Genomic DNA, 13528 nt, shown 5'->3' on the forward strand with positions numbered 1-13528 from the left:
AGCGTATCATTAATTGCAGTCCATTCCGGTGATGCGGTCGTCCAGTTCCCATAACAACACTTAGCGGAGTAAAGATATTTTGTCAGCATAGTTCACAGGATCAGCAGTCATACAGTTACAGTTACAGGAAATTCTTGTAATATTTTATAAGAAAAATTAGATTATATTAAATATTTAAAAAGAAAATGTATAATTACAATAACAAATATGAATTTAAATGAAACAATAAATTATTAATGAAATACAAATTCGATTTTGAATTTCTAAATCAACAACTTATTAATTTCAATACTGTAGACAAGGCAATTCATAATGTCGTCTGCTGTGCCTGATTGGACTTGTAAATGCTTTAATTTCAATTTGTATTAAATATTGATCTACTTTCCCTACATTACAGTCCTATTTTGTTCGAAATATATTTCTATACTCAAATATTTATTCAACTTGGAATGAAATTTAATCAATACCATCATTTAACCATCAAATTCACACAATATGCAACCCCTTCAGCTCAGAATACATGCGCTCAGTCCATGGAGCATGTGTCACAAACGATAATCCAGGCCGACGAGCGTGGCGGCCGACGCCTCGCCTGGCCGTCTGATATCTGTACATAGGGAGCTATCCTGTTACCGCGCGCGCAGCAACGTTGCACCACCATTCCCCGTCTATATAGGCTACTCTATCTAGAGTCTATGTCCGATTGCAATTTCCTCTCGTGCTAAATAGTAGATCTGCGGAATTTTTCAGCATTAAGGATAACATTTGGAAGTCATTGCAAAGATAAACTCAACGCTCAGCCTTGGGCACCTCGGCTCGGTCTGTCTGTGATTGACGAGAGGCTCGCTGAGCTGAGTGGATCTGAGACTTCAGCCTTCCCTGAACCTCCCCGCCTCGTCGGCCTGAGACTAGTGTGAGAGATATAGATCCTAGTCCTGGCATCAGTCTTCAAACATGAAAGGGAAGAGAATTCATCGTGGAACTGCAGTTCAAAACGATATTGCGGTGAGGAGGCATTTTATTTTACTTTGTAAATAGGAGCTATACAATACACTCCTAAATTAAAGAATTGAATTGATTCATGATCAACTTTAAAAGACATTGATTTATGATTGAGTCAAGTTCAAATTCAATGTAAGAATATAGATCTAGTCTATTATAATACATAAAGTCTAGACCTAGACTCTAGATCTAATAAGATTAAAATAATTTAAAATGAAAACAAAATAATAGTAATTACTCAACAGAAGCTTGGAATAGATATTTGTCCTTCAGAAGTTCAGAATTATGAAGACATTCAAGACAATCCAACCAATTAATAAACAACTAGACCTACTTTAAATCTAATTTCTAAAAAGCGAAATATAAGAATTAGCAAACTGGTGAAACTTTGAATGCAATCACAAAAAATAAGATTAAGAAAGTCATTAATTTTTGAAAGTTGCACTAGATCAATATCATGTACCTATGCCTATGGGCTTTTCAAATTGGCTGAATCAGTGATGTGAGTATGACATGCGTACATTTAGTGTGGGAAAATTTCCCATTTGTATCAGCACACAAAATTAATAAATTGCCATTCTTTCATAATGTCTGATTAGGAGGGTCTTTTCTTTTTAGATCCTGTCATCATGAAAATGAGTCTGTCGATCACTCTGTTCACATGCTTTACAGGTACAGGGGACCAACGACAGCAGCATCGTGAGCAAATGTTCTGTAGCTATGATGGGATACTTCCAAGACGCGTACCTTCGTCATTTTGTGTCTAAGACTTCTAGGAGATCCCCTCTGATCAACAGAGGTTACTTCGTCAGGGCTAGAGCCATTGATGATATCCTGAAGGCATTCCTCAAGAAGTTTGGAGATTCTAAGAACCAGGTCAGTGAGCTAGCTGATGACACTCTTTTGGTCCTGTAGTACTGTACAGAGTTTGACTCTTCTGTTTAGTTTAAGTGTAGAAAACAAAGGAAATATTTCATTTTCATTCTCATTGGGTTTCTCTTATGTTTGCCCTTACTGCAAATAAAACCCTAGACAGAAATAATCATCTGGTATGGGTTATTCTTTAATAAAAACTGACATTTGTTATAGAAGCGTTCAGAGGAGCCAGATGTAATCTCAGCAGAACAACTGTTGATATAAGAGACTAAAGCTTTTGGTCTAATAACCCCTCCTCTCTCTCTCTCTACTGGAAACTACATGCTTTCCTTATAAATGTTTTACAGATAATATCACTGGGTGCTGGGTTTGACTCCACCTACTTCAGACTGCAGGCCAGTGGCTCGTTGGACCACACTGCTTTCTATGAAGTTGATTTCCCTCAGCTGGTAAAGAGAAAGGCTGCATTGATCAGGAAAAAGACCGAGCTCAGCGATCTACTCCTGAATCCAGTCTATCACGATGAAGCACACGAAGATTCATTTGGTGAGAAAGGTTAACATTCTTTATTTGATAATGCAATAAAGGGTTTGAGTTTATTTCAAGAGTGGGCTCAGTGATCTACTTCTGATTCCAGTCTTTCATGATGACTCACACCAGGATTCATTTGGTGAGAAAAGTTAACATTCTTGGTTTAACAATGATGGTTTAGAGATGAGAGCCATACTTGGCTACATCGCCCAAAGATACCTGTGCCCCGTCTTATAAAGATTTGAGATTGAACCAAATTAATCGCATCTCTTTGGTACAGGACCCTGCACTAAAAAAACATGTACACCACAGGAAGGTTGAACTAAATTATTGTATGTAGACACAAACCTGATCCACTAAATCATTATTTTTTGCTTATTTGGTGAATCACCTCAGAAAGTTTTACATTTATTCTGTTATAAATCAACAGTGGGTTTAAAAATTAAGACAATACAAGTCACTCTGTTTCTTATGGTGATATTAAATGTCTCCTATCTTCAACGGATTAGCAATCATTCCATGCAGAACCATATTGCCCTTTCTTGCATTTAATCATGCCTTATGAATACTACTTATTATACATCTGCTTCTCCTGTTTGTAATTTAGGTGTTTGTATATCATCAGAGAAGTACCATCTTGTTGGAGTGGACCTCAAGCAACTGGATGCCTTGCAGAGTGTCTTCAAAGACATTGGCGTTGACTTAGTAGTGCCCACCTTGCTCCTCTCCGAATGTGTTATTACATACATCGATACTGACAGGTACGTTTGTCAAGTCAGTCTCCAATAGGCCTATTAGTCAGAAACCAAGATACCACAGGTTGTTAGAATTTGCAAAAACTTATGTGACATGTCCAAAGTTGCTTTTTGAATCCAGTGCTTGATTTTTCAAGAAAAGTGTAATTGTTTAGTTCCTTTATTTGGAGGGAAGATCTTGATCAATATTTTCTTCTGTATATATGCCAATTGACAACTACTGATGAGGCTACCCTGGGTAAACAAGACATATTATTATTATAAAACTAAAATTGCTTTTGGAATCCAATGCTTGATTATTCCACAAAAATGTAAGTTAGTTCCTTTCTTTTGAGGGGAGATCTTGAACAGTATTTTCTTCTGTATGCCTTTGGACAACTTCTGATGAGGCTACCCTGTGTTTACAAACAAGACACATTATTTTTATTTGACTAAAATTGCTTTTGGAATTGAATGCCTAATTATTCCACAAAAATGTAAGTGTCTAGTTCTTTTCTTTGGAGGGGTGATCTTGAACAGTATTTTCTTATGCATAAATGCCATTTGACAACTAATTATTTTGGCTTGCAAAGGGGATGCAGTACCTTTCTACCAAACTTTCTTGTGCTCAGGGTGAAATGGTTAATAGATAAAATTGAATTTGGATGTTACTTCTTTGTCAGTATTGTACTTTATTTAGGCCCCAAAGTCTAAATTTGTTTATCAGACATAAAAATGTATTTATGCCATTTATGATATAATAATAATATATTCATTTGTAAAGCGCAATAAAAATGTGAAATTTTGTGAATTTTAAATGCTTAATGTGTATCTGTGTGCTTTTGTGACAGACTTGTTTAATTTTGCTTGAAATCACCAATTCTCCTTTCTTGATAAATCTTTTTGTGCAGTTCGGATGCTCTAATAAATTGGGCTGCAAAGACCTTTCCAAATGGTCAGTTTGTTTCATATGAACAAGTAAGTTGATTCGACTTCATGTTTTTTTATACTGATATACAGATTCATTATTTTGAGAAGTCTTTTTTTAATCTCTGTGACAAATGATGCTTTTCCTTCCACAAACTTGTCTGCACGTTCAATACATTTCATCCCACCCTCAATTCAAGGGCTTCAGTTTAATTGAAAAAAGTTGTAATAACAGAAAATACTCGTCCTAGTAAAGAAAATGTGAAGCAGAAATTGGAAGGTAAATGAGGGAGGGAGGAGTAGGAAAAGTATACAAGAAAACTGTGGGATTGTTCCCCAGGAGTGAAGAATATTTGCACATTGTATGCAAAAAAACCTTAATCTGGTGATTGATGTAGCAATATTTTTGTAAAGTGCTTAGAAACATTGATGGATGTATAAGGTAAGTGTTAAATAGATCCAGATTACTGCTATCTTTTACAACCACTTTGAAATTCTTTATTTTCTTGTTCTCTGTCATTTTGTAGGTTCTTCCAGATGATGCCTTTGGAATTGTTATGTAAGTTTGAATTTTAATTCTTAGTACATACAACAATTCACTGAGTCACTGACATTATAATAGCTTAGCGAAATGTAGTGGTATGAAATAAGAAGGATCTGGAATGCAAAATGCATAACTATTGAAAATCATTATTTTATCACACAGAGGGAGAATCACATGGTTAGAATACAGAGCTTGTAAATGCATACACAATCTTGATGAGGCTAAAAGTTAGCAAAAATTTAATTTAGAGATGTAAAAAAAAGAACCTTTGATCAACAAAAGTCACTGAATATTATGCCTTTTGAGCTACCTTAGTGAAGTACACTGTATGAGCAATCATATGATTTGGATTGAGTTATAACCACTAAATGAAAAGTGTTTAGCCTTTGCAGAAATTCATTGAAACCTACAAATTCATACACAAATAGAGATTGATGCATAACATTTCAACATTTTTCTGATCATGATATGACTTATTGAAACTTATTCAACTATAATTGTTACATGTTTATTTTTGTAATTTAATTTGCAGGCAGAAACATTTCAAGAAGCTCAACTCACCGCTAAATGCTATCCAGAAATACTCCAGCAAGCAGAAGCATTGTGCCAGGTTTATAGAACAGGTACAATCTCAATTGTATATTGTGCTGTAGAACATTCTATGTAATATGTAAAATGGAAGGGGGAGCATTATGTTTGGGTTGTCCGCCCCGCTTTCTTGTTAACGCGAGATCTCAAGAACCACTTGAGATATGAACTTCCAAATTGATGATAGTATGTATCACTATAGGAAGACAATTGGATTAGATTTTGGAATAACTAGGTTAAAGGTCACGTTGAGGTTAAGGGATGGGATGGATGTTCGGGTATTTTAAAGGTCATTTGCTAAAGTATGAATGATACAGTGATCTGTCATTTGCATTGGCGACAATTTCTCTGGGATAGGGTAAGTATTGCAATTGGGTTTTCAATTAGGTATAGTGTTGGGTCAAAGGTTGAAGTGAAAATTCCTATTAGTGTAGGAAATTACTGCGAAGTGATTGTTGCAGGAGCATTTGTTGTACTACAAAATTGTGCTGGTTAGATGATAATAATGAAATTATCAAATCTTTCATTTATCTTTCATAAAGGGTTGGCTGTCATCTGGTGCAGTTAACATGCATGAGTACTACACACAAGTGATCTCTGAGGTAGAGAGAAGAAGAGTGGAAGGTATTGAGCTGTTTGATGAGTTTGAGGTGAGATTCATATTACTTAAGAATGAAGTTAATAAGATTTATGTTGGTCAACATTGTACCTGTTAACTCAGGAAATAATGTGATATTCATGGACTTTAGTTACAGTATAAATAAATAAATTTTTTAAACTACACAGAAAAGTAGTTTCAAAGAGTACTGATGCTATACAGTGAAAACTCGGTATAAAGAACTCTTATATAACGGGGTATCTGTTATAACAAGGTGATTTTGCTGGTCCCAACTCTACATGTATATATTCTTCTGTTTTTTTTACCCTCATATAAAAAGATTTCCATGGTCCCAACTCCCTAGGAGCTTGTAATTTTAGAGGTTCCACTGTGGTATATCTGTGAGTTATTAACGTTTGAATACACTCTCTGACACAGGATATGTAATCTCTTCAATACTTCCTTTTTTTGTCTTACTCTTTATCAAACTAAATAGGCCTACATGAATTTTTCTGAGTATAATAAGAGAAAGTCTAGGATGAGACATAATTGAGAATGGATCGAAGGTGTTAAAGATCTCCTGTATTTTTTTTTAGGAAGTAGTGTAATTGTATTGGTTAAAAAGATAAAAAAGTATATAATTTTTTCAAACTTCAGATTTTTCATTTTCATGATATTTGACGACATCTCAAATATATTCACTAAATCTTAATAGTTGCTGCATTCAATGATACTGAATATGTGCTAATATATTTCTACAAATTGCTAGATTGACATTTAGTGATAAAAGATAAGATCTACAATATTTGTAAATGATTTCATTAATATTTATTGAAATCTTATCGTCTTGATGTTTGACAGGAATGGCATCTGAAATGTGTTCACTATATCCTAGTTGCTGCATTCAATGATACTGCATATGTGCTATATTTATATGAATTGCTAAATTGACTTTCAGGGGAAAAAAGATAAGATCTATATAACTCTGTAAATTTATGGAATTCCCATTGTCTCCATTTTTGTCTCGCCTGCGTAGCAAAAAAGCGAGACATAGGCGCCGCTTTTCCGGTGACGGCGGCGGCGGCGGCGGCGGCGTCAACATCAAAAACTTAACCTAAGGTTAAGTTTTTGAATTTTTGATATAATTTTGAAAGTATAAGTTCTTAGTCAATGAAACTTGGAATATAGGGTTATCAAGTATCCCCAATCATGTGAGTAGAATTTCAGGTCACAAAGTCAAGGTCAAAGGTCATTTCAGGTCAACAGACTTGGACTATGTTGTGGCATCATCATCGAAAACATAACCTAAGGTTGAGTTTTTGAATTTTTGATATAATTTTGAAAGTTTAAGTTCTTAGTCAATGAAATTTGGACTATAGGGTTATCAAGTATCCCCAATCATGTGAGTAGTATTTCAGGTCACTAAGTTAAGGTCAAAGGTCATTTTAGGTCAACAAACTTAGACTTTGTTGTGGCATCAACATCAAGATTTTTGAATTTTTTAGCATATTTTCAAAATTGCCATGAAACTTGTACCCAAGGGTTATCAAGTATCACAAATCATATGACACAAATTCCAGGTCACAAGGTCAAAGGTCAGTAGACTTGGATTATGTTTTCACAACTTAATATGAGAATTAATAATTTTTTTTATTAATTTGTTCATATATTTCATTCAAGTTATTGATCGTGGTACATTTAATAGTAAATAATTCTTCTGATGATTCTTAGGCAATATTCACTTCAAAATGTGATTATATTTAGAGGATTTCATTTTGGGGGGCCTGCTAATGGGCCACCCTGCCTATGCATAATGTTCCAACCTCAGTTTGTCATCATATCGAATTGCAAAATGCAGGCGAGACCGCCGAGAGCGTTTCCCTTGTTTTTTTTTACAGGAATTGCATCTGAAATGTGTTCACTATATCCTAATTGCTGCATTCAATGATACTGTATAATTATGTGTTACGTATTTCTACAAATTGCTAGATTGACATTCAGTGAAAAAACAAGACAAGATCTATATATTTGTGCGATATATGAATGGCTAAATTGACATTCAGTGAGAAAAGAAGTAAGATCTATACAGGATGTATCTGTAAATAATTTCCTTCATATTTATGCACTTCTCATTGTCTTGATTTATTTTGACAGGAATTACATCTGATATGTGTTCACTATATCCTAGTTGCTGCATTCAACGGTAGATGTGCTGAATTCAAGGCAAGCCTCTTTCCTGGTAAGTTAGCATTTGAAGGTCCTATTCCTATCACATGGTTTGAGATCATACATTAGCTAATTCACAATCCATATTTAAAGATAAACTTGAGTTCTTGGAAATATAGAAAATAAATTCTCACAGAATCCAACAAAACTTACACTGAATGTTCAAGATTACAAATAAATGACATGTATCAAATAAGTTTGGTAGAAAATGTATAGCGATTGCATAATGAGCATAGAAAAATAAGGAAATCAGCGTAAGTAGGCCCAACACCATGTGCTTAACACACGCAGGTCACTTTGTGCAAATGAGAGTTGTGATTTTATCAAAGTAAGTTTTTGTGGGTTTCTTGTTATTTCACTGCTTGGAACACCAATCTACTACAGGGTAAACATTAAGTCCAGAATAAATCATAGCACTTTTCTCTCCAAGTACGATTCCCATAACTGAGGAACTGTATATTTTGTCCGCTTTCTTTGTCCGTCATGTTCATAGTGAGAAGAGAGAGCTTACATGTATATGTCTGTGTGTGTTTGTAAGCATGTCCCCTTACATATCTGATCATCTGACATGTTTGCATTTATTTGCAGAGTATGTATTTTTAAAAACATGATAGTTAATCATGAAGGGTGTATGTACTTCAGTGTGTGTTAATTTCCAGCGACATGTATTTCAATTCCAGATCTACCATTGACACCTTCCAAGTCTGAAGATAATCCTGGATCAGACCTTGTTCCATCTCCTGCCGTGAAACCCCTCCCCCTCCAGTCCACAGCAGGCTCAGCTACCTGGATGAGGCTGTTTTCACATGCTAGTGTACTGGTTCCAAACACAAACAGTGTCCTTATCACGGGTGGATTTGGAGATTCAGAGGGTTGTCATGGGAGGATGGAAAAGGTACAGATGGTAAATCTCGATCTTGGTAACATCGTAGAGCTGGATGCTGCAGAGGGGTCTGATAAGTTAGGTGAGAATTTTTTGCTAATCATTTGATCAATTCATTATACAGTCAAACCTGCTTTAGTGACCACCTGTCTACAACAAGCACATTTTTTGTTTCCCTTGAAAATGGTTTCTCATTGAAACATGTACTAAAGGAACCTGTCTACCAAGACCACTTATTGTGTTTCCCTTGGGCGGTCGCTGTAGACAGGTTTGACTGTATTACATTAAAGCTACCGGTACATTTATTTATATTTAAATATATCCCAACCAAGAGAATGCTCGAGGTCCTGCCATTAGGGGATGCCTTTTTAACAGCACCCCACTACCAGTGCTCCCTAGCATCCCTAGCAACAGGATGTGTTCTCCGCTCCCTGGTCCATCCCTCCTAACGGCAAAATTACCACAAGGTGACAACACGTTTATACCTCTGTTGACTGGAATTACTTACAGTGTAATGGGAGATTTTCCAAGGGGTTATTCTCCTGGGGATAAATAAAAGTTCACCACATGTTCTCTTAGAATGAAAAGGAGTTCGAGGAATTTCTCTCTACCAGGTACCCATTTAGATCAAATGGGTGGAGAGTGGCAAATGGAGATTAATATTAATGTCTTGCCAAAGGACATCAGTGCCATAGTGGGACTCGAACCACAAACCATACATGTATGTTATCCATAGTGATGATGTATCCACCAGGCCATGACAGCTCTACAAATGATTAGGCCTACAAATGATGTATCTAATCCAAAAAGGATTGTTTATTTTATCAGGTCCCAGGCTCCACCACTCCATGACTGTCCTGTCTTCCGGTAGATTCTTCATCTTCGGTGGCCGTACCTCCCCTGCCAAACCATGCATGTCCTCGCACATCCTCACTCTCCTGGATTCCAACCACCGACCGTCATCATACCGTCTACACAGTGCATGCATGCATGAAGGAGATGATGTGCTGTCACCCAGGTGGAGACATACAGCCACAGCAGTGACTGTGGAGGACAGGGAGGCTATCCTGGTGTCCGGAGGGAGGGGTGTAGAGGGCCGCCCCCTAGGGGATAGCTGGCTGTTGGATGTCGAGAAGATGTCATGGCAAAAGGCAAGCATTTCATGATACGCACAAAACAGAGCCTTATGTTCAGTATGTTGAAAACAGATAATGAAAGTGATCTCTTTTAAAAATTTATGCTGATTGCTTCAGGCTTTTGCAGACTGATGTCTTCCTACCTATATTGGTGAATTAAATGTGCAATTTTTGTATTTCTGAATAATCCACCTACCAGTATTCTCTTTTCATTTGTTTTTTTACACCTTGAAAATATGATAACATGATGGCATCAAAATTATTTAACAGGAACTTGGTCGTTTCCATATTACGGTTATTTGAATAATCAATTTTTTTAGTCTTGCAGGCTCAGGAATATTGTAATTTGCTGAACTTTTGTAAAGTGTGCTTTATTCCTCCTCCAAATGAGTTTTTGAATGTTTTAGGATGAAGTAAATGAAAATTATGCCATAGAATGAATGAAATACCATTATTTTTTTTGTATAAGTAAAAGATTACTGTAATGTGGCTTGTGCTTGTCAAACAGCTTAATTTTGAAGGACCGGTAATGGAGGCGAGACATTCCCACTCTGCCACGCCCTGGGGGGACACCTCCATTGTGATAGCTGGTGGTATAGGGGGCGATACCACACCCCTCAACTCAATAGCAATCCTGAACATGCAATCCAAGTCAAGCACCCTCATAGAAACCATACCGCCATTCAAACCAAGGTTAGTAATGACCACTGCATAGATTGCAACCTGAATTAAAGAATGGACTGGAAAATAATTGCAATAGGATTTATAGGGATGAACCTTGAAAATGTAAATTATATCTGACATTAGTCTTGACCAATATTCAAGTATGAAAATTAAAAGTGTGTGATATTTGAAGATTGTTTCAGACAAAGAGCCATAATCAATCAGATACCATTTAGGGCCCAGTCATATGGATCGTATGCCATACATAATGACAATTTGTATCTGATCAGGTCCTTTTCTGACTGAATAGCTTGATCATGCTCTGTACTACAGTTTGAGGTTGTTATTCATATGACAGTTGGGAATGAACGCATGTATACACGCGTATGTTATGAAATTCTGAATTTTAGACTAAAGTAGGAACAAAGTTATTGCTCTGACTCTCTATTTTATTGATATTTCAGGAGGATGATCAAATTCAAGAGCTCAGTACACCATCATGTCCTATTTGAAATTTAACCTGAAAACTATAATAAAACTCTTTAAATCAATGTTTTTTTTCTTACAGGTATTCTCATACAGCTCACATAGTTGAAGACCAGCTCTTGCTTCTGGGTGGGATCCAACCAGCCAGCGATACCCCGCCCTCACTCACCCTCATCCATCTTGCGACGTGTGCTCTTCAGGAAATCAATTTAAAGGTACCGGTAAATACATTATTCATTGAGATTTGAACCTTGTTTGTAATCAAATGGTAAACTGCCTGAAAATACACCTTGTAGCAGACGATCGTTAGACATGTAAATGTATTGGAAGTAAGGGTGAAAAGGGTAGCTGCTCGCAATGAAGGCCCCAACATTATAGAAATTTAAACAAGGATGCCAGTTTTCAGGCGGCATTGAAAAGTATGAATTCAGGCCCTGGCAAGTTATTTTAAGACCATAGTTTAGGCTTTTTGTGTACAAAATAGCTCATTCTAGGTGATTTTCAGGACCTTGATCAATTCTAACTGGCATCCCTGTTTAAAACATTTGATGCTCCTGACATTTCATTCTGTACTTCTCATCTTTTTTTTATGCCTCTGCTACAAAGGGCTCATTGTGTATGCAAAAATAACTTGTGATCGTGTTATCTTGGATTACCACCAAACTTGAATCGTATCTTGCAGAGCAAATGAACTGATTAGATTTTGGGGTCCTGAGGTCAAAGTTCAAAGGTCATGGGGCTCATTATTTATGCAAAACTATCTTGTGAATGCATTGTCAATACTGACGGATGGGTTACTATCAAACTCAGAACATATATGTACTTTGCAGAGCCAATGAACTGATTAGATTTTAGAGTCGTAAGTTCAAAGTTCAAAGGGTCATACATGTATATGAAAAATAGCTTGTAATCACCATATTCTGAGGACCTGTCCATTGATAAAATTAAACAAAAATCCTTTATTTACCGATGTGTTTACCATCTCAATGTAGGCATCGTCTCCAGAAATCCCACTGATGCTTCACAACCACACCAGCCATTGGCTACCTGACAAAGAGGGCGTCCTAGTGATCGGAGGGGGAGGAAACTGCTTTTCGTTTGGCACCCATCTTAATGAAACACCAGTCGTCGTAGAGGGCGCACTTCAGAATGTGTCCAGATAGTATTTCAAGAACACTGGGAATACACCAGTTTACGGTTATTGGCGCCATTTTAATTTACGAGTAAACAAACCATTGACCTCTAGAGGTCAGTGGTTTATATGATGTGATGCAAATATGATGTGAGCGCACAACGCAGGCAGTGTCATCGATGTTTTCAGATGCGCATGTATTGTTGCGTCACTGCCTGCGCTGTGCGCTCACATCATCCTTGTATGGGCGCTATTTTACGCGTAAACCACTGACCTCTAGAGGTCAATGGTTTGTTTACTCGTAAATTAAAATGGCGCCCATGTCTGCGCATGCGCACTGTTGTAACCGTAAACTGGTGTATTGGATATTACACAAAGTGTAATTGGATGGTCGTAGAGGGCACTGTCTAGTTGTGTTTAGATAGCATTAAGCGTTTATAGGAGCTGGCTCATTTTTTAGGACAATGAAGCTTGAAATGACAACTGAAGCAGTCTGGAAGATAGATGTACATTTAGTCTCAAAGTGCAATGGAGTTTTTGATATGTTGTAGGTGACAAAGTCGTTGTTTCAATGTTTTTTATTGATTTGTGGAGAATTGTACGAACACCAAATCAGCCAATTGAAGGTCTTGTATACATTCCCTTCAAAATACGAACTTGCCATCGAGAATGTGAAAATATGTGCTTTGAGCGAACATGTTGTCTATTTGAAATTTAATATGTACTCAACCTTTTGAATAATGCATGTATTTTACAGAGAGAATTGATGAAATTATATTATCTTTGTTGGACCTCTATATTTGATGAATACAAGTGAATACTGTGTTAACAAAGATGAGATTGCATTTTTATCAATAAATCATTCTTTTTCTACAAAAATTTGAAGCAGATGTATATATCGTCTTGAATATTGAGTCTAGGTTCGATTTAATTCTGTCAATTCTTGTCATTACCGAAGTTCAAAGTCCACTATAACACAAAATATTCTTGACTGAAAAATCCTTGGAAATTCTGCATTTCTTCAAAGATGCTTCGGTTTCAGAGTAAAGTTTTTGAAGGTTGTGATCCGCCATCAAGGGTTTACAAAAAAAACGTAAGAAAAAGAAAAGAGAGAACTCTTTGACTTTGACCCTTCAACTTTTATCACCACTGTGCAATACATATCTTCTCAATACACTTCACACAAGAAATCAAGAGACAAA

At 36.4% G+C, this 13528-nt stretch overlaps 1 protein-coding gene across 1 annotated transcript; it reads left to right on the plus strand.

Moving 5' to 3' along the window:
* Positions 1-585: 585 nt before the first annotated feature.
* On the plus strand, positions 586-12598 carry LOC585436 (tRNA wybutosine-synthesizing protein 4). Its single transcript, XM_030990921.1, has 14 exons — positions 586-1005; positions 1675-1878; positions 2226-2424; positions 3017-3170; positions 4055-4121; positions 4598-4629; positions 5147-5237; positions 5745-5852; positions 7955-8039; positions 8680-8991; positions 9738-10060; positions 10521-10738; positions 11277-11409; positions 12187-12598. The coding sequence occupies exons 1-14, from the start codon at positions 955-957 to the stop codon at positions 12355-12357; spliced, it is 2148 nt and encodes a 715-aa protein (XP_030846781.1). The 5' UTR covers positions 586-954; the 3' UTR covers positions 12358-12598.
* The last annotated feature ends 930 nt before the right edge of the window (positions 12599-13528 follow it).

Source organism: Strongylocentrotus purpuratus, unplaced genomic scaffold (assembly GCF_000002235.5).
Source record: "Strongylocentrotus purpuratus isolate Spur 01 unplaced genomic scaffold, Spur_5.0 spur5_scaffold_19, whole genome shotgun sequence".
NCBI lineage: Eukaryota > Metazoa > Echinodermata > Echinoidea > Camarodonta > Strongylocentrotidae > Strongylocentrotus > Strongylocentrotus purpuratus.

What these genes read in the sequence shown, in the direction of transcription:
- LOC585436 (XM_030990921.1), top strand. Translation starts at nt 955, where the DNA reads ATGAAAGGGAAGAGAATTCATCGTGGAACTGCAGTTCAAAACGATATT. An exon ending in ACATACATCGATACTGACAG is followed by an intron (nt 3,171 to 4,054) that starts GTACGTTTGTCA and finishes CTTTTTGTGCAG; the next exon opens with TTCGGATGCTCTAATAAATT. An exon ending in TTCAGGAAATCAATTTAAAG is followed by an intron (nt 11,410 to 12,186) that starts GTACCGGTAAAT and finishes ATCTCAATGTAG; the next exon opens with GCATCGTCTCCAGAAATCCC.